The following is a 26,611-nucleotide window of genomic DNA, read 5'->3' on the forward strand; positions in this document are numbered from 1 at the left end:
CAAATGATGAATAGTACCCGATCGCGCCGCCGAACACTGAATCACAAACGAATTCAACTACAAACACGCAAAAACGCAGAATGTTGAATACATCCCTCCCTCTATCAATCATCTCGGACAAGGAAATTGAAGTGGCTGAATTCTACTAATGGCTAGGGAAACGATAGCAGCACCAAATGTTGACAGTGAGAGTGCATCCAGTGAGCTTCTGATGGAACATCATAAATAACGGCGCATTTTTCTGCTTTCAATGTGTGTTTTCCATTTGGCTTTTAGTTTTATGGCCTTTTCTTGGTTCGGTTGAGTACTGTTATCTCCTTAATGTGGTGGCGAGAGGATGTACATGCCATGTAAATGTAGTATTAGTTGCGCATTGAAAGGGGAAGCGTCTTTTATCGCTATCGGGAACCAGCAGCAACAGAAAAATGTCCCACTGAAAATGCGTGGAAGATGTTTAGAACACTACCTGTCATGCGTGGGTCCGTGTTACTCGTTTAGTTCAAATGGGCGGAAACATATTCCTTCTTGATGCTGCCTCGATAAGTCCAAAATTCGAAAATGTGGTAGCTATCCAAAACTTGTACGTCATAAAATACAATACTAGTATCCTGCAATTTCTTACATGATAATATGAGTACCTTTCAAGAGCGGCCTCCCTACCTACTCCCTGTGCCAAATATAGCAAGAAAGATAAATGGCGATTTTACAAGACAGTGGCAGCCTCTATAGGAGCCTATAAGCTAGCCGCCGCGGCTTTCACAATACATAAAACAAACAAATGTGACCCATTTTCTGCTCAGTCTCAGCAAAATGGAGCCCGTCAAAGCAAACTCATCCATGCACATTCTAACGAAACTTGAAAACAAATTAATCGCTTGTGAAGTCAACTTATCCGTGGCATCAATGAATCCGTCTGCTCATTACATCTGTGACTTTAAAGTTCATTGACCCTAGCTTGCTCAGCAATTTGAACATCTGCTACATTCCTCAATACCATATAATGGCTGAAGCCCCCTATAGGGAAAACAGATGGGCGTGCAGTTGGTTGACGTTTTATCACGAAAATGCATTTCTTCCTTTATTACTAACCATAAAGCTGGCAATTTAATGGCCACTTCCTTTTTAAATCTCGTAATATCTTCATAGCAGCACAGTTAGGTTTGACGTTAGCATTTGAGACATACCACAGAGTTGGCCGTTTGATCCGGTGGAATGGAAAGAGCGAATCGCCCATCTGCCGTATTTTCTTAACGAGCTCATAGCTACATTAGACGTCCGTTGGAACATCTGGCTCCTAGGCTGGGACAAAAACGTGTATGATAACATGCTGCCGGAAAAAAATGAAAATAAATTCAGTATATTCAAAAGGTCTTAAACTCTTCTGATAGGTTCTTTGCTTTTTTCAAAGACATCAGAAGACGCCTTGAAGAAAAACTTAGATATACGTAACATTTCAGAATGAATTTTTGTACCTTATGTACAGAAGGGCTAATATGGTGCTCGATATAAATATATCAAAGCTGTGCATTATGATATAATTTGAAAAACTATTATAACTGAATTTAGGGTCTGAACAGGTTAAGAATCGTTATTCTAAAGCTATTCTAGAAAATGCTCAAGTAACGCCAAGAACTTGTGATTCAGAGCAAGAGTGTTCCCTGATGTGATATTCTAAAGGTATTAATGTTTTACGCAGCTGTAAATAGAAGACACTGATCCTACCACTGGCGATCATAAGAGCAAACATTAAAACCTTTCCACGAAAAACAGGTCAAAGGCCATGCGTATTCATCTGAAGTCTCTCTTAATGAGTTGAAATCAGTCACTTTATCCGATTACTGACGCCAAGTAGAAATATCAAGTTTTCACGGCCTTTGTATTAATTGAGCACATGAGAGATAAATCAGAGTGGTAATAAAGATGCAACTATAGCTAGAATGGCCTTTGGATAAGTCTAGGTCTGATATGCATAAAGCACTCGTGTCGTTTTGCTTCGTCCAGAACAGCAATCACCAGTTCCCCCTGTCAATGGGAACGTGAACTGCAAGTCTTCCGCAACAACACTGGCATCGAAACCATGCATCCCCAAAACTAACATTACTTTTTTCTGTATTTCAGTTGAATGTGCAAAGTACCGAATCACCCCATCGTCTACGTCTGTTCTACAAGGTCAGACTGCCATCCTTCAGTGCGCTTTCTACGACCTGACAGCAAAGGACATCGTAACTTGGAACGGTCCCCCGAACTTAGAGTCTGTTGCCGTTCGTCGCATCATAAATCCAACATACCCGAGACATCACGTTGTAGGGGATGAATCAAATGGTGTCTTTAACTTGCAGATAAGTAATGTTCAAATGGAAGATGGAGGAAAATACAAATGCGGCGCGTTTGGATTGGGCTCAAAGGAAGCCACGTTGACTGTTATTGGTAAGTGAAAACTATAGTCTACCTCTTCATTCAAACACACTTTCTGCTCTATATAAAGAAATTTCACTAAACTTCGTTGAAGCAATAAATAATAATCACCTACATTATTTCAACAGTTCCAATCCCACGTCCGCCTGTCATAAAGGGCGCAGAACTTCCAACCAAAGCCGGCCAGCAGGTGACTTTGTCCTGCATCTCGACCGCAGGCCATCCCCAACCGAGCCTCACCTGGTACAACAAATCAAGGATATTCAAACACATGGAGGTAATAAATGAACATTCTAGTTTTCTGGTTATAGTTTGTTTCCTTTTATCTAAAGTTGAAATTAGACCTAGCGAAAGGCACATATCAGGCATTATATAGTTTTCAATGCATAATGAGTATAGTTGCCTCCAATTTCGTAGTTGCTCATTTGCCAACATGTTGAATTCGAACTTCGCAATGATCCTAGGTTATTCACCATGAGGGAGTAGGTCGGACGGTGGTGGACTTGGTTCTTCCAGCTTTGACAAAATGGGATAATGGCGTCAACTTCACCTGCACAGCTAACCAGGGGTATCCTCAACTAACTCAACCCAAGTCGTCGTCTGCCACTTTATCTGTTCACTGTAAGTATAACGTAAATAAACTATTTCTTCATCAACATGTCTGAGTACTTAGTAAAATCCTTTGTATGCTTTAGTTTGACAATGGTTTTCGAATTCGACACTTTAATCGCATTTAAATCTATCCATCGCAAAGCTTGTGATTAGCTATTGCACGTACAAGGCTGCTATTGAGTATAAATGTTATATGTTTGAAGAGTAAAATGATGCTTACTCTATAGCATTTCATTTTATTCGTCATTTTCTTCAATTCCCTATGTCAATTTGATTATGTACGTTCTTCGCAGATCCCCCTACAGTGATAGTTCCCCAGACCTCCGTCCATGTGAGGGAGGGGAATCCTGCTAACCTGTCCTGTACTGTGGACAGTAACCCTCCCGCAATAGTGACTTGGAGAAAACTCGGACATGGTCTCGTCATTAAGGGGAAGAATGGGTAAGAGATAACATACAACTTTCCTGGCAAGGCTTATTACCAAGAGCCGAGAGGAAGTTGAAAGTACTAGAGTAAACTAGATGTTTATATACTCATAAATATGTATATAGTTGTTAACATGTTATCTGTGCTTAGCCCAAAGCCAGTAGGGCAAACATGTACAATAAAGGTCTTCATTCATTAAAATGGCAGTTAGTTAAGACTTACATAAAGGCCGGAAAATGACAATAAAATGCTTCATACCTCCGTTAAACGTTATCGTACTTGACATTTACTCAAAATTTTAATTCTAAACCCTTAAATTTCAGCTGGCTTGATATTTTGCAAAGGAGCATGAATATCACATTTTACCATGATGCTTCCATCATTTTGCACTACCTTTTGCACATTCAGATTCTTTATCATTGGAAAGAAAAAATATACAGCCTATATCTGCCATATGACGACTATGAACTACTCTTATTATTTGACACCCAGGAACAGAGGCCAGACGATGTCCCTTCCTAAAGCCTCCCGCTATGACAGTGGCGTGTATGAGTGCACAGCTGACAACGGGGTGCTGCCTCATGGGATGGGTACTGCCACTTTAGATGTTCAGTGTAAGTGCCTAGTGGGCCTCTAATGCTAATATGACACCATATGATGTTTTCTTGATGCCTAAAATCAAGTTGTGATCCCTCTCAACTAAGTGCATCTGAAAGGTGTATGCTCTTCCCACTTAAAAGCAAACTCAAACTGAAATCTTTTTCAACTAAAAATGACTCAACTAACTACTATTGGTGAACATAGAGAAGACATTACAAAATACCCGTTTTTTGCTATATTTTCTCCTCTGACATACTTAGCCTTGAAATTAGTATTCTGTACTTTTCTTAGACGCACCATGGATTGACCCAACGATGGATGATGAGATCACACTCATGCACGACCAGGAGGGCTTCAAACTACGATGTTTGGCGGACGGAAACCCCAAACCTAAAATCCGCTGGCGGCGGAAGGATACAAGTTTGTATTGGGAAAACCCTCTCCGGTTCCACCGGGTACGTTACGATGTGGAGGGGACGTACCAGTGCGTGGCAACAAGTAGTGGTTTTCAGGAGGTGACCAAGGACACATTCATCAACATTGTCGGTATGCAAATGTATTTTTTGCAACTTTACTGTCTTGTGATCGGGCTCCCGATATTCTATAAATGTTCTTACAATCGAGGGACATTGTTATCGCTTCAGTCATGACGCCATGCGATAACTGAACAAAGTGCAGCATATCTACCCTATTGATAATATGTACATATTAGTATTTCATCAAAGCAATCCACTTTACTATGAATACTTTACGTGACTCCGTCGCGTTCTTTATCTATTTACATAATTATGTATGAAATATTTGAAAAGAAAGGTTGCTTTAACATCCTACAGGGCGGCCTCAACTTTTGGGGGAAGAGTCTGTGTCTGCTACGGCGGTGGCTGCGGGAGGGACCGCCAGATTTGCCTGTGACATCATGGCGGACCCCATGCCGGACAGGATCATCTGGCTGTGGCGAGACCGTGATGGGATAGAGAAGGAACTAACTGTAGCATCGGGCGAGTTTATAGCTATCAGCAAGAAGAGGGACACAGATGTTATGTCGTCATCTAGTTCTCTCACTATTAAAGACGTCAACTACAACAATGAAGGGACGTACATATGTAGAGCGAGTAACATGTTCGGTTCTGTACAGCGGAACTTTCAGCTGCAGCTTACAGGCAAGTCATTTTACCTACAATGACTTCAATCATCTATATTTCCTCATACAAGACTATATATGCAGTTGTTGTTATCTGATATTAGATTTGCTCTATAGATGAATAGCGGTTCCTTTCGTAAAAAAAGCTATTCAGATTCTGTCCGTGTCCATTAAGGTTTTATCCAAAGATCGAGGTCTGTTCTGCTGTGTTAAATCCCCGGCCATTGATTTGAAAACGTCATAAGTAGATTCAGCTCAGATTGCATGTCTCTTATCCTTCTAAAAGCGCATACCTTTAAAGGGTAAATGTAAAACACACATATAAGAAAAACCAATCCAAACAAACGCATAATACTATCTCATACTATTCCCTTTTCTAGAATCAGACCATCTTCCCGCTATCATCATTGCGACCACAGCCGGCATCGTTCTTGTCGTTACCATTGTGATCATCGGAATCGCTGTTGCCAAGAAAAAAGGACTGATATGCATCACACGACCGCCAGGTGAACTTTCCATTTGTTTATTAGATCTGTCACACAGGATATTCTGTGTGTTTCAAAATACCCCAACTGAACATCAAACAAAATTCTACTTTTGCAGTTTTTACCATCATATAATATTCATTAGGGTATACGTAGATAGATATTTATCTTTTGTTTAGCTTTTTATGTATCTCTTGTGCTTTGTTCATTTGTTTTCTATTTGTCAATATTCCTGACAGAGCCTCTGGGTGTTTCTGCCCCACGGCCGATGCCACCGATACCGAAATACGGGCGGAAACGTGGCCATGGTACGAACGACTCCGGTGTGGAGGACCTGGAACTGCAGGAGGTGGACGGTACCATGAAGCCGCGCCCTCCACCAAGAGTAGACAAAGAATGGAAGGCTGTTGGGCTAACTTACACAGGTAACCATGCTATTTCGCTGCTATCTTATCGTACCAGAGAAAGACTATAATTTGATGCTTCTTTGAGGCTTCTTTAATGCCAACTCTCTTAAACTTTATTTCATTCTATACATTGTTGGCAATAACAATAAATGAACTGTCTATGATGCGTAGATGTATCTAATACCAATAATAGAACGATCCATAGCTCTGCCCATCCCCGCCAAAACATTGACATGTAAAATAAAAACATGAAAATGCAAATGTATGACGGATATGCAGCCACTCTCTCATCGGTCGAACCACTAATTGTGATGTGCAGTTAGAATCGGTCTATTTTCTAAAATGTTTGCATGGTTGACATAGGTGCAGGTATCAATTACATGCGGTGAGACACTGCTTCATAAACTAAATATTAATTCCGCCATGTCCAATTTCATGATACAGGTACTAAACAATGTAAAGCCTGTCGACAATTCTCCTGACGACTTACTGTGCTAGTATATCTGAGGTCGGCATCACTCCGTTAAAATGAAGATATTGGCCGTGTAGCAACATTCCAATCTACTTATTCATGCCTGCGTGATAAAACATGTATGTTGTGTGTCCTCCAGGTCTGGTTCACAGCACCTCCCTCCCACCCTACTCCACTGTGGAACGGCACCGTCCCGATGGGGAGGACATCGGTGATCCCGCTAATTACAGTGAGGAGGTACGTGGCCTCTATGCGCCCGACCTGCCTGGAGCGGTCCCACCTCCCTCCCTCCTTCCATTAGCAAAATTACGACACATAATAACTGTTGGTGTTTGTTTTTATGACAGCATTGGGGCCTCCTAAGTGGTGGGGCTTTATTGAAGATGGGCTCCTATATTTCCCATATCGGATGTAACGTTAAACCTCCTGGTAATATATACTAATACACTCATGTGGCAGTTCTCATTTGCCCTACATATAACTGGAGTAAAAGCCAAGGAAGCTAGCATACCCTATTAACAGAAATAACAGGTACGGTATCACAAAGCACATATACGTTAATCAATATTCACATGCACATAAGACAAATTAGGAAATAATCCAATCCTTTTAATGTTCATTACGACAATATGGCCGAACGTATGATTTGGCATTCAAAATTATCTCTTACGCTTGATTATTATTCCGCGTAAGCCATGGGGTTGGTAATAGGATTGAATATTATATACAAGACACTCTGCCGTCTGCCTTAGATAATGTATCATTACTATGCCAAGACTATCCGACGGGAAGTATACAGTGTATCTAATAGCTCATGAAGATTGCGGGACAATGTTTTCTTGTAGAGGGGTTCACCTAGTTTTAAAGATAACGAACAGAAGACGTGGCTCGACACGAAGATTTATGGACCAGTAACATTCAGAGTGGTCCGATGACAAGCAAATACTGATCCCAGGACCCTATGACATTCTATGATGGATGCATGTATCATGACAGGACCCCAAGTAAAACACACGGATGTCGCACACACGCTCACACGCCTTCAAGAACGCAATTTTCCCTTCCCACGCTATTGACATTAGAGGCCAAGCAGCAATGTGTTTCTCACGATTTACCATTTTAAAGGATTTTAAGGCATTTTTCTTTAGAATATGCTAGACTTAATTACTTTTCTCTCAATGGACAAAATATGTAGCTCAAGAAACAAAATATTACAATTTTCATGATAGGAGTGCAATTGATTCAATATAAATCTATGATGAATATATTTCACTGGAGTCTTAAACTGGTGGAACATGTAAAATTACAGCTTAGCTGACATCAACACGTTCAAAGAATGTCGTTGGTTTTATCCACAGCCACAGTCCATTAGCCACGACCAGTCAATGCTCAATTTGTTTTCTAGTATTGGTAAATGTATGATTCTTCAAAGGTGTGCATTCGCCAGTTGATAGTTACATGTTGAATGATATAGCCAGTGTTTCCTTAAACGTTATTTGCCTTTAATCCAACCAAATCTGTGCGTGTTTTACAGCAGACCGTGGCTCAAATTCCACCTCCACGGGACCACAGAAGCCAAAAGAAATCATCAGCAAGACGCAGCATCTACCGAGGCTCTGAGTTGGAAGATGTTGTCGATGTTGACAACGAAGTTCTTTGAACAGCTGCATCTGTTTGTACCGATGACAGATATGTTTGCTCAGAACACTTGTCACTAAACTTGGATTATACTGTTATTACGTAATAACTATAAATGAGGAGAGATGAAATTATGATTTCTCAATATAAAGAAAGGAAGCTGATAACAGCAATATTAACTATGTTAAATTAGGACCCCGTGCAGTTAATTACAGAGGTTTTAAATGCCTATATGGACCTTCTCTAATTCGTTTTTAGTTCTGCATCACTATTTTTCACAATTATATCATTAGTGTACTTATCTCAATCAAGTTTCAATTTTGGTATTTGCGTTACTGTTATTATCAATTTCCTTATTTTATATTTGCGGTAAATTGGTAAATTTGCTAAAATTGCCTAGCCTTAATAACTGTATTTATTCTTTTTTTAATTAAGGAGTACTTATGTTCTTCTTGCCAGCTCCACACATTTATTCTGGAATGTTTGATGAATAGAAACAAGAATTGGATGCAATTGAATGGTTGTAAATAATGTAGATTTTTCAATGCTGCAGAAAGCTTTTCCTGCATGCCCAGTGCGTGATCTGACCAATCCTGTTACAGCAATCATTTGTTTCAATGATAGCAAAATTCCCTTCTAATGGCAAATTTGTCAGATAAAGGGAATTTGGAGTTCTACAAGTACGTTTTAACGGCTAAAGGGTGTAATCCGCCCCCAAAGTGCCACTCCTCCGATACTGTAACACGTGATTTCTTCCCTGATTAATGGCAATGGGAGTCTGCAGATGGTGATGCCTTGGGCAATTACATAATCTCACCATGCTTGTAAACGCCAATACCTTTTGATAAACTGCATTTTTCCAAGTCCATTGGATGAAGTTGGGAGGTAAACTAGTCCACCAAATAGCATTCTGTCATTGTCGAATGTTTTTATCGTCCATTTGCTTCAGGGTGATCTCCCTGTCTTCAATCTGAACGGCCCTAAAGAATAGCTGCGTTCCATTAACGGAATTTCCAGAAGCCTTATGCAATAAGGAAACTTCAGTTTGTAATGCCTCATGGGGATGGTACCTCTTTGAAATAGATCTTCGACTAGGAACAGAATTGCCAGGCGTCTTGTGCAATTACCCACATGATATTCCAGACACGTTGCCTGTATCTTAAGATTCGGTAAGTTTGAAGATTGTCAAATCTGATTTGCTTTTACGACAGTTTTATCTTCTGCTATGCTACATTATCAAGTTGTACAATCAATGCTAAAATGAGATGGAGTTCGCCAAATAAGCTAAGCACACATCACTGCTTTGCTTCATGGTCTTTCTAACAAAAAATAAGCTTCTTTCGTGAGCTCCCAAACTGGCTAAAAGACAAAAGAACACAACTTGGGACTGACTATATCAAGAGGAGAGTTTTGTTCCTGGACAGCATGGGACCCCTGATGCCGAATAAAAACATTCAACAACAGGCGGTCATACATCAATGTCGTAATATACGGGGACCATACAGCTGTAAATAAGGACGTGAAATTACAACTTGTAATAACAGTATCTGGTGATTTATGGCTGTGACTGTGCGCTGATTATTGCTCACAATAGGCAGATACGTGTAGATTACCAACTCAGAGTAGCAACGCTCAATCATACGGAGTTTAAGTAATGGTGTCCATTTTTGCACCTAAGCTGTGTACAGCAGCCGATCATAGTGTGACGCGTACACTGAGCGTATGGTGAAAATAGTTGAGGTCAGCAGATTTGCACAGTTATGTAAAACGTGAACATTTACATGAGTCAATTGTAATACAGATTCATTGCTCAAAATGTCAGTCTTGGATTTCTTTAGATGCAGATTCACTGTGTTACACCAGAGGAAATAAATGGTTATCACACCCCATATCACAGACGGAGTCGTTTTTACCGTCGCCAAGAATTTTATGTTTTGCCGAGTATGTGTCTGTATGTCTGTCTGTGTGTGTATGTATGTGTGTTCGTATGCCTGCCTGTCTGTGTGTGTGTGTGTGTGTCCGTGTGTCTGTGTATGAACACGATAAGTCGAGAATGGATTGTCATGATATTGTGTAGGTCGATAAAATCTCGAAATGATTAGATTTTGGTTTTCCAAATTTGCATATTCAATAACATTTTAAAAAGTCTTGTCCCCGTTTCCCCTTCCTACGCTGCGTCGTGAATTTCGGTATTACAATGATGACTTGACCAAAGGGAAGGGAGTGAAATGCCGTGGTGCCCTAAAAGTAAAAGATATCGAACAGCAAATTGGAATGAAAGTCAGAAGAAAAATTTAAAAAAATAAATGATACATGCAACAACTTTTAGCTCAAGCTCACAAATTTACAACAACAACACATTACTTCTTGGGTGCTTGCAAATCTATTGTTGATAAATGTTAATGTTTACAATTTACAAGTACGAAACGGATAACGCCATGGCACCGTCTGATATACAATGACCCCGGCACTTGTCATCCGGCATTTTGACTATTTGTTGAAAACATCCATTTGTAATTTCTCCATGTCTGTGTGGTTTCCTGCATGGCGTATAACCACCTGCCAGCCATGGCCAGGGCTCAGCGTATGTCTCCAAGTTGTTGCCAAGAGGTTTATAGTTTTCCGACCGTTTGTCGAACCGATTAAATTTGGGGCCCCCTAATTTGCAAAATCAATATGAAAAGTTTGTGAAAATCCGCTATATTGCATGATATGACTCCCTAACATGTGGCATTTAACATCTGCCAACTGAAATACTGCAGTATAAAAGAAATACAATTATGCACATCAGAATCTAATTTGCATGATCAATTCGGACATTTTCTAAACCCACAGTCCCACTGCACGGCATTCCATCATAGCTATTAAAAATGTAACATGAGTAGCTGAGATATAGAAGGACATTGACAGATGAAGTTTTGCAAATGAAGACCTTATTTGCATAGTCAATGAGAAAATACTATAACTTCACATTGGTAAATAACTGGAATTTCATATTTGTGGCGTTCGGAACTTTGCTAATGTAATCATTGTTGAATGTTAATTATGCAAACGAGGTCCTAATTTGCATTATTGATCAGAAAATGTTAGAAAAGCCTTCTTTGTAAAGATAACAATGTCATATTTAAGTTTCTGCTATTTGTTTGGGTGATCAGCTGATTTATACAAATGATGACCGTATTTGTGTGATAAATGACAAACACCCATGATACATCAGTCGAAAAGGTACTTTAGATTTGGCGAAGTATGAGGTCATGGAACTCTAGTTTTATCTATGTTTACTATGCATGGATGTGTAAAACAAACGGCAGGGTGTTTGATTATTGTTAAGAGTAGATCTGACCTTAGTGTCTCTTGTCAACACGCAACAGCAGTTAGTATCCAATGGTAATCTGAACCATACAAAGTGCTAGATAAGTAGCATTGGATCATCATTCCTATCCGTTGCTCATATCTTCAAAAACCTGAACATAATACTGTACTGGTTTTGAACAACCATATCCCGGTAATGAAAAGAAAGAAAGCAACGAAAAGGGATAGCCATATATCCTTTCTACTTTGACTCCTCGTATTCCTTTGATTACCTTTATCAGACTAAAAGCGTGGAGAAACATATCGGCTCGTTGACAGCTTTCATTGAAGTACGCTTTTGAACCATTAGGTTCTTTGCATGCAAAAGGCAGTGTTGGCGGTAGATGTATGATCCGTCTGACTTCTAAGGCCAAGCTTTTCAGTACTGAGAAAGCTTCGGGAGGTATGGATGTTGTTCATTAATTTTGAGGCATCGCCATTTCCTTGGGACTCACTTTAAGGAATACGATATAGACGCTCCTAAAGGATTTCCACTAAATCTTCATACGGCTCGGTAGAAGCTTCAGTCTGTCAAATGAACCAGCCTGGGGAGGTCCGACGTGCACAGGAAACCCAAGTTATGGCACTTTTCTCTGCTCCCGGCGTTTCTGACGTGTGGACTTAATTTGTTTGAAAAACAACGTACGTGACTGGCATAGCCAATCAGTCGGAACGTCTTCTGTGCTAATCACGATCCCGTTAGAGGAACGCGTTCCATTTGTACTGATCGCCTGAGTGCCACCGAACAATCGACCGTTTTTCGGCGGCTGTAGTAGCGATGGCTGCGGACTCAAAGGGACTCCTGATCGCCATGCTGATGATATCTACATGGACAGGTATGACTTATGTTATTTCCTAAAGCATCCCTCCTTTTTCTTGTTAGCCAGGTGTTGTCTTGGAAGGAACGAAGATGTTTTATGGCGTTCAAGGATCGTTGTAGAGGCGGGTAAGTTGCCTATGTCGATCAGTTTGGCTCGGTGAACAACATGTGGGTTAGGTTGTAGTTTTCCCCGCCCTGTCCACATGTAATGATAAATGACGGTGCTGTTGTACAGTTCCGTTTGTTGGACATTCTGCCAATTAACGTGTACGGTTCCAGGAAGGCATCAGGTTCATAAAAGTGCTACTCACTGATGACAGTTGTGTACGTATAGACATTCTATATTGTACAATAGGCGCTTGGACGTGTACCTGCAACGTGTATTTGGATTAGAAGATAAAATTTAGATGACAATTGTATCATAGTCCATATTATACATGTCAAATTTGAGAATGCACGTACACGGTATACTTCTAGTTTGAAGTAGAATATGGCATATCAAACAAAAGAAAGTAATTATGGAGTATACACAAATGGCACGTTTCAGTCAGCTATGATACACTACTAGTACTTCGAGCATCATGGAAAAATATAGGAAAGGCAACTAGACAGCTATGTGGGGTTGAATTTGCGCGCTAGTGTTTTACGGTGTACGCAATATCATCAGTGGTTGACAATTATTAGCAGCAATTTACGGAAAGAGCTGTATCCACTCAACTTAAGGTCTAAGACGTACGTTGGCGTCGTATCGATTTTTGTCGGAGAAGTGGCGTTTGATTTGAGGGATCGGTCGGCTTAAAACTTGTTCTGTGTAAGCGATGCCTATGGCTTTGCCCCCAGTGGCTTCGGCTGTCACAGGCACCATGATCAACATGTCCTCCCATCGGGCAACAATCCATTCTAGCCGTGCACACAACAACTGCTGTGTGACGGAGATAGCCCAACCGGTGAAGCCGACAATATGAACATCCCCGCTAAACACGCAGGGTTTCTAACCACCAGGTACTCTCAAATCCACGTACTTCATCATCTTATGGTTCTACTTTAATCAGAGCTGTAAACTAAGGGAAGCAGGCTTAGTGAATGAGAACAATTGAGAGATATATTTGATGATCATTCTTATTGACTACGAATAAGATATCCGTTACTTTGCCAGAGGATTACTGGAAGGATAGTGCCTGCATATGACAAATTACAATGCCAGAAAGCAATCCCAGTTTGATACAGTATTTACGTTCATACCCATCTGTTTTTATATCCTCGAATTGAATCATGACGTCCTTCAGCGCATCAGAATCGTTGAGTTTAAAACATCCCGATCTCAAATTTTGTTTACATGTACATGCAATGGGTGAAATTGTATTCAGAAAAAAATCACATACAAGCATATTTGGTCACGTTTGGATGTTAATGGCATTACATCTACAGCTATGTATGCAAAACAAAGGTGCACCAAATTTTGGCATATTGAAGATTCAAGGGTCAGTAACTTTCAATTTACACGCAAGTTGGTAATCCAGAGAGGAATCCCGCTGTGCCGGAAAGCTTAAAGTTTTTTTATTGGGAGGAGGCGCTCACGATATACATGTAATCCCGCTTCCAACAAACTCGCTACAACTTCAGCTGACGTGGAAGCGGTCGTAATCCCATTATAATCCTCTCGGCGCGTTGTGTGGGTTGATAACTAAGCAGCAATTATCGCAGTTTTGGTAGATAAAGGTCCACAATCGACTTCTCCTCGGTAACATGGTAATTTTAACGGCAAAATGAGGAGATAATGGCCAATCTATCTGGTACACACTATTGGTTGAAATATGAAAAATGACGGGATATCGACAATTCTAACAGTCATCGCCAACACAGGTTGAATTGTAACCGGTGGAGAGTATCGACCATAATGTGAGATAATGTCTAGAAACTTGTGTTCCTCTTTGAAGCAGCATCAAATAGAAGGAGTATCAAAAGATCTGAATGATCTGATAGATGTGCAGCTCATCGGCGAATGAAGCTCCATTACCAAATCAATCTAAATAAAGGGTTCATCGCTAAAAGTCAAAAGACAAGCAAACCCTTCACACATTCTGAGCTTGTGCTTGAAAATGCCAAGGATTTTCGTAGTCTGGTATTCAGTCTTGTTGTACGTGAAACCGGAACAACCGTTGGAAGCGCACCATAGTTGAGCGAGGCCGGATACAAGCCTAGGATTTCCACATGTACCTTGCGTACCAACAGTATCATTTCGATTTCTAGTTTTCAACGCGAGTGGATATACAACGTATTCTACTGAGTGTTTTAATCAAGATGGATTAACCTGGTCAATAAACTGTGACATGCTGTCGACATGTTAACCCCAGCAATGCACTGAGGACATCCCGGGCACCGCAGAGTGGCTTTCCACTCCAATTATTACATGCATGTGTACTGTCCACGAATTCACGCCACAGTCTGCTTTATCTGGTGTCTCATGGTATGGTATGGCAGGCAAAATATTCCGTCAAACAGAAGTTCCGATAAGTGAAACAAAATTCCAACCACAATTTATTTTCCTCAACTCTCAGTGTCAAGTTGAAAATTCAAGATTTGAAGAAATTCTGCCACACAGGGTTCGTTTTATGCATTTGCGACCCTCTTGGATATGCTTGTTTTTTATAAGTTATTGTTGGTACTGATAAACAGTTGAATACCTTCAAGCAAAACAAGCCATTTCACAAAGATCTTCCAAAGACGGCAGAAACCTGCTAGAAAGTAAAGATAAATCATGCTCTTGTACCTCGAGGCCTTCCACTGCAGAATGATCTATACCTATGTGCCTTTGGTTTCATTCTTGCTACCTCGGTAGCTCTGAGCAGTAAAATGCGCAAGAAAACAAACAGTGAAACAGTGACGAATTTGCATCTATTCCAAAAGGGAAAATACAGCCAATGCTAGTTATAACCGCACAGGTCGGTAAACGTGTAAGCATTTAAAAGAGTGTATTCTTGTCATCGTAAGCTCTAAGGCAGTGGCCGTTAAACAATGTCAGACTCTTAAATGTATCAATGACAAAGCACAAGTACTCCAATAACGTATAAAGGCAGACACCAGCTGTGATGATGCTATTCATCAAACGAACTTTAAAAATCAAAGTCAGGCAGAGATTAAATGCGCTACGCATTAAAACTTAATGTGACGTTTTACGGTCTGCCAGCTGGCAACGGATAAGCTACTGACTTTAAAAGTCAAGTCTCGTTCTTCCAAAGATTGTATAGCCGTTTATAACCAAGAACTTTCTTTCATGTTTGTTTCAAACCATCTTTCAACAGCATTGGAATTTATCGCACTGGGAAGTGATCACGCTAAGGTGCTTAAGTTGAACGTACATCTATAATTCACCGATTGTAGCAAGCTCTGAACAGGTGCCCTGTTACGGGCAACCATCGATCGCTCCCGGTAAATAAAACGGTACGCCGCCGCAGGCCGACAGGTATATAAGTACCACAGCTGACTTACGGGCGTAGGAGAGGCTACAAATCTCCATCTTACAGTTGGCGCCTAGCAAAAAATAAACGGGCGGAGGTTTTACATTGATTCAAATCAGAAGTGACAGTGGCCACCCTGCATGAAAGTGTACGTCTTACTTAGTCTTACTAAGATATCGACGTCTCAATGGTGGCCAAATGGTATGGACGCCGGAGTGTCGGGCGGAATCAATGGGGTTCATTTTCCATATAGAGTTACACGATTGCGATCGAACGCGACGAAATAGGGTAGGAACACAAGTTATGAGACGGTCCAGAATGTGTTTCAAATATTTGGATAAGTGCAAATTTATGTTGAGCCAGTCGACATCCAGTTTTCAGGACTGCATTAGCGTATTGGTATACCTGTCTAGCTTTAGTACAGATTTACTTTTTATTTGTGGCATTAATCAACAGTTGTAAACGTATACCGTACACAAATCGCCACTCAAAGAATATAAAATTATCGATTTTTTGCAAATTGATCAAGATGTTGCGAAGTACGTAGTATACAAATTGTAACGTTCTCGAAAAGTTTGACTTTACAAGAATCATGACTACCCCCGACTGCTGCTTGGAAGAAGCTATTAATTCTAAGTAAATGCAGTAAGTTTTATTTTTGAATCAAGTATATTTTAATCGCTCTATTCACTAGATTTAGCATGTAATACTTGCATCCAGTTTAAGTTTGAGAGAAATCATGCGTTGAGTTGATATGACACTGAAGTGAAGATCGTTTCTTATGTAGCGTACGCTGCCAAGTACCGAGTGATTCCCAAGTCCACGGCTGTGCTGTTGGGAGGCACCATCACCATGAAGTGCGCCTACGATGAGCTGACGCCGGCGGACACGGTGGTGTGGTTGGGCCCGCCCAACTTCAAGCTCATCGCGACAGGAAAAGCGGTAAACCCACGTTTCCAGCGGTACGCCATCACCGGCGACCACTCCAAGGGCGAGTTCAATCTAGCGATTCGGGAGGCCCGGCTGAGGGACGAAGGCAACTACAAGTGCAGCACCTTCGGGGTGGATGAGGCAGAGGGGCTGGCCGAGCTCACTGTTGTCGGTAGGTTTTATCGAGCATTTCAGTTTACTGTAAAAATCTAAAGATTCAGATTCAGATTTTTTACAATCAAGTTGCTTGTTACATTTGCAAAATAACATGAAATCTGTTGATGGTTACATTAAGATTATTTACTACATAATATCAATATCACAAGCAATTACAAATATTACAAAAGTACAAACATGTTAAAAGCATTTAAAACCGAATTATCGCTATGTCATTTAAAAGCAAGCTAGGTAAAGTTATTGGAGCCCACTAACGTAACATGACCTATTTACGTGCAGGAGTAGTTAACGTCCAGATTGGGTCATGTGCACATGTCGCGGTGTATTATGCCAAAGCCTGTTCTCATTGGAAACAAAGAACGTCATAAGTATGATCCTCAGCCATCTCTCTCTTTTATGCAAAACATTTAAAAGGGTTTACGTCCAGCGACATAACAGAATAAACTCTGAACCAGTAAGAACAAGTTGCACGGAAGCGTTATGCATTACGCATTTCATATGTAATTCGACACCGCGTATTCCATCATGTTTTTCTAACTTACACGATAGCTAGTATCTTTTACACGTAGCTGACGTTAAACCTTTCTTTTATATGCAGACTATCCATGGTGATTCGAGGTTTGAAACTCTTGCCAGTTTTAGGAAGGTTTGATACAACCTAGCGACCCTCGCCCAGATGATACATTTTTGTACGGCATAACATCATGGCCATGCGTTTATCACGTGAACGTCACGTGCTGCTGATTTCGGGGAAATTCACAATACAAAAATTGTTTTGTTCCATCGCGTCGGGAAAGCGGAGGGACAAACATAGTGACTTTACTGTCATTTGTCTGTAGACTACTTTCGACAGCTACTGTGCATTTTTTTCCGGTCTATGTTCTTCAAGCATAGCACTAGAAGGGAAAATACTGAGGTGGACGATAAAGGGTAAGCCTAGCAAAATTCTACACCATATACCCCAGTCTGAATGCATGCTCGCACGGCGTTAAACAGGCGGAGAAAAACTTACAGACCATGCATTTTCTTGTTAGAAGAGCTGATATTTCTACCCATGGGTTAAACATTTGGCTCTGTCCACGCGGTTTTAGAATAAATAACCTTTTGAATAAATCGGACGTAAACTGGTCATGTTACGTTACAGGTACATAATATTAGATTAGCTCTTATTGTATAGCTTCAGAACTCGATCTAGGAATGAAGGACAGTTCGTGTCTCTTTGTTCGACTGTTTGACGTCATGACCCATCTGTCGCAGCGGAGGTTAGAACCACTGTGTGATGGGCAAGGTGTGGAATTGTTCAAAGGGCTGTCCTTATTGTCCAGGATACTCTGGATGGCACGCAGTGTTGCATGATGTAGATACCTCAATGACTTACAAACACATTGTATTCTTATCCGTAACACAAATGCGTCACATACATATAAAGAGAGTCTGATAGCGGCAAGGCAAGCAGGTGCATTGCATTCCTATCACAGCACAGTTAATACAAAGTTAACATTGACATTGAAGTTGCAGCTTGTTCCTCCCAGTCTAAGTACCCATCGTTACTGTACTAGCACAGCAATGACAAAATGTTGTGGTATGTCTGACAAAATCTTGTACAATGTAGATAAGGTTTTCATACTTATGACAGAACAAGTTCAGAACGTCAATTAGATGCTCTTTTTCTGTGCTTGAGTGACTGCTCTTAGGTTTGACGCCTAAAAGCTCTCAGATATTTCTTAAAGAAACATAAGTCATGGCCTACACAACATCCGGAGCAAATAATTCCAACCTCAAACTTTTTGACGCAAACTTTGTAAGATGGGCCGGCCTGTTTATCATTTCCTCAATATCCGCACCACGGAAGCCAAGCTTATCTGGAATCAGATAAAGAGCAATTTATGCTCCTCTTAAGGCAAAGAAGTCTGAAAGAGGTGTATAACCGTAGCTGTAAAGCCGCCAATACCCATTATGATTACCCCGGTGTGGACTTGTACGTGACAGTTCTAACATTTGAAAGTCAGCGTTACTTGACGGATTCTTGTGGGCCCAAAGCCCTCTAAATGAATCCATCCATCAAATGAGGTAGATGTGGATGGACTTGTCGACCAAAGCATCAATCACATATTCTCAAGGGAGTACATACATTCAGTGTTCCCTTTTAGTCTGCATGTTCTTAACAGCTAATGCTGCCATGCTGTGTTTCTTTGTGATGAGTTCATCGTAAGTACAAGGCGATTACCATAAAGGAATCACCGTTTGGAATCTAAATGGAAGGGTTTCTCTGAACGTGTCTTATTGCAAGACGATTATAATAAAGGAATAAATGCATGGAATCTAAATGGAAGACCATCTGAACGCACCTCATCGAGTTAACGCCTCATTCAATAGTAAGCGAACGTGATACTGTGATTGGTTTAATATCACAGATTATCTGATATAGCATTACGGTTCTCAAGGCAATATATTGAATGGCGAGTAAAAGGTTCTATGGAGACATTTTCCTTGCACTTTTCCTATGCCCTGAAGAAACGATGTAGGTTGGAAATATCATAGTAAAGATACTGCCTAGATAACGTTTTCTTAAAGACCCAGGCTGTGTTACTTCTGTCAGCCGCCAGCAAAATTCATTTCAGTCGCAATAACCTCCTACGCTAGCTTTATGTGCTTGTCTTTCAAAGGGCGTTTGGTGCTATCTATCATGTATCTGCCAGCAGAATTCGAAATGATTCCAGGCTTTATTTGAAGATTTCTTTTTGTGAGATATCGGTACTTATCCCCTTGAAACCCATCCGCTTGATATGTATTTGATTGGCGTGTTCTTGATCCTGTTCTGGACTATGCTGATAAAACTTAACGCCCTATTGATAAACTTTCAGACGGTAGCCTTATGTGTGGAGAGATAGATAACAAACGATATGAAGGAAAGCTAGGGTCATTCAGATTTGCATCGTCTAGACACACAAATCAGTTCTTCACAGTACCTATCATCTTTATATTGTAACAACTCAAATGCCAATATACAGCAAATATGAGGCGTGTACCAACAAGATAAACTACGAATCGTTATCGTTTGTTCCCCGGCCCATCTTAGATACATTCCTGTGTCATTAATTTTCCATCCACGGTGTGTATCAGATCCTACACCATAGTTCATGGCCACTAACTCTCTTGGGCTGCCATATTTCTACCTAGCACTTGAATCAAGGCCACCCAACTCTCCTGGCTGTCATTTCTGTATCTTGTCCATCACTCAAGCATACCTGATAATTTTCTTGGCTGTCATTTTTGTGCTTCAATTCATTCACTCAAGGTCAAGCTTACTATTTCGACTGTCATGTTTGTTTTGATGGACCTTCCCTTATTCATGTTTAAGCCCCGGTCACCAACGTCGTAAGATTGTCGTCAAATCACAAACAAAGGGTATTCTTGGGATAGTCGGGCATGTGTCGTACAAAATTCAGTTGTCTTGTTACCGAAGAGCCAACTTGAGGTCTTAGATCTTTCTCGGCGGCTTCTTTTGTAACAGTTTGCTTGAAAATGCTACGGCATCAAAATCGTATGACGACCTAAGACGACTGTGACCGCGCCCTGACGAGGGTTAGTTCATCATGTACCTTCCAAAATTTAATAAGGCGTACTGCATGACTCTAAGGTACCCTAATTGGTAGCCAACGATCTCTATCTCTTCATTTTCACAGAGCCCGTCCCTGCTCCACCAGACATAGATGGAGGAGACGGCCCCGTCATTCACGGCCATTCGATCCTGCTGTCCTGTGTGTCGTACGGAGGCCATCCGCTGCCACGGCTGGAGTGGTACAACGGCACCCGCCTGGTGCAGTCCATCAGGCCGTCAGAGCAGTGGCAGATGGAGGACATGGTGGCCAAACTGTCCATCCGCAGAGTCAGCCGCTGGGAGAACGGAGTGAACTACACCTGCAAGGCGGACCAAGGCTTCCCGGACCTGGTCAAACCTGTGGCCTCATCAAGGGTCCTTGATATTCAATGTGAGTCTAGCTAACTGAACAAATCTAGTAGCATTATGTTCGCCGGAGTAAACTCTATGGCTTGTTACGTTGATGAGATATAGGCGTATCTATGACCTGTTGATATTTTATAGGCCATACCGAACTTCATATCTGTGAAAATTTAACATTAGCAATTGGATTTCGGTAATCATAATCGTGCACATTAGAGAATGATAACGAGCCAAACAATTTAGTTTACCTTTCTTAATTGCCCTGTGAACAAACAGCTATGATGTCTAACTGACACCAATCTGATTTAATTGCCTTGCGAACAAACATGTCTGGTGTCTGACTTACACTGGGGTCCCTACCTGATGTATTGCAAAATCATTACAGTGCATATAAGAGAACTAGTCAACATTGTTAACTCGCACTATCTGTACAGTATACCCTTGCTATGTATTGTTTCATGTTGCAATTAGCCTTCGGGCAAGAACTTGCAAATAAAATTATTATAAGAGAATGATATCGAGTGTAACAATTTATTCGAGCTCGCAAACCACTTTCCTAATTATCTTGGGAACAGACATGTCTATTGTTTAACTTAAACCGGGGTCCCTAGCTGATTTATTGCTGATTTACTGCAAAATGATAACAGTGCATATTGGAAAATGATAACGAGTATAGCAATTTAGTCACGCTCGCAAAGCACTTTCTTGATTGTCTTTTGAACAAACATGTCTGATGTCTAACTTACATTTGGGTCCCTTACCTGACTTATTCCTTTATCACTCTTTGCTTGAAGACCCACCCGAGGTTTTCATCCCTCGGCCGTCCATCTTTGTCAAAGAGGGAGACCTCGCCAACCTGACCTGTTTGGTGGACGGTAACCCCACATCAACTGTGACATGGAGGAAGCTCGATCACCATCACTCATTAGCCGGGGCTGAACGGTACCGCTAGGAGTTATTGATTGCAGTGTTTAAGAATACAAAAATTGAGTAAGAAATCTATACTCTCCAAAATCCCTATACAAGCAACACCATAAAGTAACATCTGGTTAAGTGAATGCTTTCTGAACTTTGTATTGCAAACTGGCAGGGTTCCGTTGAATGACGCAGAACATAAAACATATCTGTGCGGTGGTTTGATTGTTTCCATGGCAGCATTCCTGTGCAGAAAATGTCATTTCACGTTTTGTATGTTGCTTATATTTTTTTCTGCATTTCCTTCTCCCTCAGAGGAAATCACCTGATTTTACATAAGGTGTCCCGGTATGACGCCGGTGTGTACCAGTGTACTGCCGACAATGGGATCCCACCTGTGGATGTCGGGACGGTAACACTGAAAGTTCGCTGTAAGTGTGCTGCTAAACAAATCAACACATGTGATGTGCTAATAATCCTGTTCCACCTTGTCAGCATCATGCTCATCGTGATCAACACAAACACATATTTGGCAGTCAGGCCTCGGGGGACACAAACACTGCACATATCATATATCAATATCGAACAAAATGAAGGCAAGGAAAGGAAGGCTACTCCTTCATTCAGCCTGACTTTGGCCTCAACATCTTGAGCCTGGTAGTAGTTTCGCGCGTGTTATACACATATTACTAGTTTTTGATCAGATAATGGCATTATCTCTCTACAGACCCACCCTGGATAGACCCCAGTATGAAGCAGACGATTACTGTACAGTATGACAATGACGGCTTCTCATTGGACTGTTTGGCCGAAGGAAACCCCAAACCCCATATCCGGTGGCGGCGGAAGAATACAAATTTGTACTGGGATAATCCTCTCCGGTTCAACCGCGTGGACTACGGAGTGGAGGGGACATATGAGTGTGTGGCCACCAACGAGGGGTTTCCAGAGGTTTCAAAAGAGACAAAAATAGACGTTATAGGTAAGACTATTCGGTGTTGAAGACTATTATACGGTAAATGCTTTCATTAGCATTAACATAACAGTACTGCCTTTACACATGATATATACACGTGACTGTGACATATTGCCTAAACCTTTAGTTTCGATTAAAGAATGAAGCTAAATGCTTGCATGGCATGAAATAATAATTGTTTGCTGTACTAACAAATGACAATCGGATAGTAAACTATACTATTTACATATAATTTACTTAAATCAGGCACACGTTGCTGCAGAAATGTTAACCCAGCCTTATGTGTTTTCTGTCGATCATACACAGGACTGCCCCACCTACTGGGCCAGGATCTGGCTGAAGTACTGACCGTGCAGTCAGGGGGCACTGCTAGGTTAGGCTGCAGGATCGTAGCTGACCCGTTACCAGGTAGAATCTCCTGGATATGGCGTAGCAAACAAGGCATAGAGAACACCTTGCACGACGGGCTCAATGGCATCAGCATCAACGACAAAATCACCGAGCAGGAAATGTCTTCCGCCCTGACCGTTAAACACGTGGACATAGGTCGTGCAGGAACATACATCTGTCAAGCCTCTAACATATTCGGGCCGGTCAAACGGAACATTCAACTAGAGGTTGAAGGTATGCTAGTTTTGTTCTACTCCCACCTTCCTCCACCTATCAACATGATTTATCATCACAACATCATATATCTGAACATAAGTGCAGTGAGGCTAGACCACAATTAAACGCCACCTGGTGGAGCTTATGGCGGCGCCCATCTCCGATTCACAGCCCTTGGGCCATACAATTTTGTGCAAGTCTCTACATCAGGGGACTATCCCGCTGGAAGTAATGTGTGTGTTTAATTGCCATACTCTTTCCCAAATGCTGAGTGCTAAGCGGAGCAGTATGTACCATTTTTAAAGTCTTTGGTATGACCCGGCATGCATGGATCAAGCTCACAACCGACCGTGTGCAAGGCGAACACTCTACCCATTATGCAATTACACCGGTATGCAATGTCAGTGCTAAAGTTATTGTCACAATAACATCATCATTATTATTGTGAAATCAACACATTGGTCACTGTACGTCATGATTGAAACAACTTATTAATTTTCTTACCAGAGTCCAGGACCTCCTTGTTCATCATCATCATCGCCACCACAGCCAGTGCGTTAGCTCTCATGGCAACCATGGCGTTCGGGTGTGTCCTGAAGAAGAGAAGAGTTACCAGAAAACAAAGAAAGCCTACTGGTATGTTACGTCCTGTACTTTTGTTATCTTAGCAATTTATTTATGTGATCTTTGGTAGCTTTCGTGGACCTTGAGTGCATGTGTTTGTGTTTGTGTTTCCAGATATTTGTGGTCAGTATAACTTAAAAGAACATTAGAATGGGTTGCAATGATGTTTGGTATGTGGGTAGACAAAGGTTAAGGTCGATTTCGGGCTCATGGTGTGTGACCTCGGTACTGCAGCAGAGCTTCCGGTTTTTTTTTTATCTTTTGTCCTAGACGTCGACCTGCTATGGCCTCTGTTTTGTTTTGTTTTGTTTTGTAAATCGTTGTTTCATTCTATCACTGCTGACAACTGACTATTTATCTGGTGCATTTTGCTGGTGTTCTCAGCAGTTCACGGCGTGTCGGCCTCTCGACCCATGCCTCCTGTCCCTAAGTACATCCACGCCACCAGCACCATCGACTCCGGTGTGGAGGACCTGGAACTACATGAGCTAGACAGGGCACTGAAGCCGCACCCTCCCTCCAGAGGGAGGGATGACAAGGAGTGGAAGTCCGTAGGGCTGGCCTACTCAGGTTTTGGGATAAGACAATCAAGTGACACTGGTGACGTTTCTAAAGCAATCACTTTGTTTTAGTCACATTGGTCACTATTTCAAGTTGAAAAAAAAATAAAACATGCATGCAAATTACCTTTAGAAATTCAAATTGTGGTATGTAATATCAATACTGTCATCGCCAAATTAACTCTAAAGATGTATTTTCCTAAAAGAAACAGTAAGTTAGCAAATCATTTCTTATGCATACTATGTTTAAGACACAGTAATGTTTAAGACATAAAATCATTAGATTATAACTATCATGGCACAACGACTATGTCCTTATTATGTATTCATTGTCACATGTTCTCTCAGGCCTTGTCCACTCGACGTCACTTCCGCCATACTCCACAGTAGAACGTCAGCTTCCGGATGGCGAGGACAACATCCGGCATTTGACTACGTTTAGAGAGGACGGTCCTACAGTTCCCGTAAGGATCCTGTAAGATGGATAGGTGTTGTGGGATTCTTTGCTCTTTTACGCTGACAATTTTATTCTTGATTTTGTATTAGATCATTTCACGTGCCCGTGTATCTAATAGATATTGATTTCAGCATCAGTTTATTTACAACTGTGGATCAGAGAAGTATGAATTAATTTTTCTTTTATTGTATGGTTCGATCATATGGCATTTTTTTTCTAGGCTACCCCTTCCCTTTAGCCAAGCACGAACGACATCATACAGTCCATGATGAGGATACAGACATCAGCGACGAGTCCTTCTAGGATAAAGAACCTGAGCTCTACTACAAGCTGAAGGACGCGATGGTGTGATAAGGATTCGGTCATATTGATAGTTACTGTGTTAGTATCTGTCGTGTTACCAAGTGAATATGACGCTGAACTTGTTCTCTCATGTACTGTTGCAGTCATGCCAACGTAAACTGTCAAGAATTATCGGATTAAGCTCCCCTCTCACTGGACCCGCGGTACGCTGGCGGCGTCGCTCACGCTAGCGGCGTCACTGCGTATAAAACTGGATTTGTGTTACCTTTGAATTTATAAAGAGAATATCGTTCAAAACGTACAAGTATGACCAAAAAGACCGCAAAACACACAAAGCTTAAAAAGATTCGTTTTTTGTCGATGAAATTCGTTGAGAGCTTTGTCTATTCGATCGGCCTCACGACGCCGCCAGCGTGCCGCAGGTCCAGTGAGAGGGGGGGCTTAAGTTATACTCCAAGGGTAAGATAATGAAAGAAGATGGTGGCTGGTGGAGAAATTTTGAACTTTCTAGTGTCAGCCTTTGGTCTCTTTTACGTTTTTCTCTTTGTTTAATCATTAGATTTGCACAACCACACCGCCACCACCACCCTTCATGATCCACTCATAAATAAAAACGTTATCATATCATATGTCATGATTACATTGAGAATCATTGTGTGAACAGACCACTGTACACCCTCCTGCCACCAAGCGACTGTTATAAGCCCTGCATCTTTCGAAGCTTCTCTACTGTATCATGGAAACCAAGTTAATGACCTAAATCGTCGAGAAAGGGTTTAAAAGTCAGAGAAAATGAGAAGATGTATCAATTCATTTACCCATTGGTTAGGCTGCGAAAGGAATAAAGTCAGGGCTGTCCAACTAATCGGGACTATAAACTGAGTAAAAGGGCTACCTAACCACCTAATTCTAATTCCGTGAGGACTTACTGGGAAATGTTATGGTAAACAGATGCCCTATATATTCATGTGACCAAAGATACACGACAAGAAAAAAGTCAATGTGATATCTGTTGATTTACCCCAGATAAATCTTACCTTGTTGTCTTGAGGCCGTCAATTGATGTTCGTCCAATTGAAGTATTGGTACGCTGCAATGTTCGTGTTTAGAGATACCTGGGATATAGCAGGTACCCTTGTTTCGTTTGGTATATGGTAAGTCGTTAATGTATTTGTATACTAAGAGTATGTTAAGCCTTTATATGATGCTGAGGTAATTGAATATATGTATAGCAACATTAACGTTCGTTAAATAAATACAGCTTAAACGTCTTA

At 41.2% G+C, this 26,611-nt stretch overlaps 2 protein-coding genes across 7 annotated transcripts; both read left to right on the forward strand.

The window, feature by feature from the left end:
• The first annotated feature begins 2,686 nt into the window (after positions 1–2,686).
• Positions 2,687–10,087, forward strand: LOC136428715 (kin of IRRE-like protein 1). Its single transcript, XM_066418473.1, has 10 exons — positions 2,687–2,692; positions 2,880–3,036; positions 3,321–3,468; positions 3,946–4,067; positions 4,345–4,599; positions 4,887–5,213; positions 5,575–5,700; positions 5,919–6,104; positions 6,698–6,795; positions 8,093–10,087. The coding sequence occupies exons 1-10, from the start codon at positions 2,687–2,689 to the stop codon at positions 8,216–8,218; spliced, it is 1,551 nt and encodes a 516-aa protein (XP_066274570.1). The 3' UTR covers positions 8,219–10,087.
• Positions 10,088–12,074: 1,987 nt separating this feature from the next.
• Positions 12,075–26,611, forward strand: LOC136433050 (kin of IRRE-like protein 1). Of its 6 annotated transcripts, none has more exons than XM_066424832.1 (11): positions 12,075–12,383; positions 16,613–16,927; positions 20,619–20,924; positions 21,691–21,838; positions 22,127–22,242; positions 22,539–22,793; positions 23,094–23,411; positions 23,901–24,029; positions 24,402–24,617; positions 24,926–25,052; positions 25,255–26,611. In XM_066424832.1, exons 1-11 carry the CDS (start codon positions 12,326–12,328, stop codon positions 25,301–25,303), a joined length of 2,037 nt encoding a protein of 678 aa, XP_066280929.1. In that variant the 5' UTR covers positions 12,075–12,325; the 3' UTR covers positions 25,304–26,611. The 6 variants fall into 6 exon arrangements, with proteins under 6 accessions (XP_066280929.1, XP_066280955.1, XP_066280946.1 ...); XM_066424858.1 differs by having other exon boundaries at positions 24,926–25,041; XM_066424849.1 differs by having other exon boundaries at positions 24,402–24,587.

Source organism: Branchiostoma lanceolatum, chromosome 1 (genome assembly GCF_035083965.1).
Source record: "Branchiostoma lanceolatum isolate klBraLanc5 chromosome 1, klBraLanc5.hap2, whole genome shotgun sequence".
Classification (NCBI taxonomy): domain Eukaryota; kingdom Metazoa; phylum Chordata; class Leptocardii; order Amphioxiformes; family Branchiostomatidae; genus Branchiostoma; species Branchiostoma lanceolatum.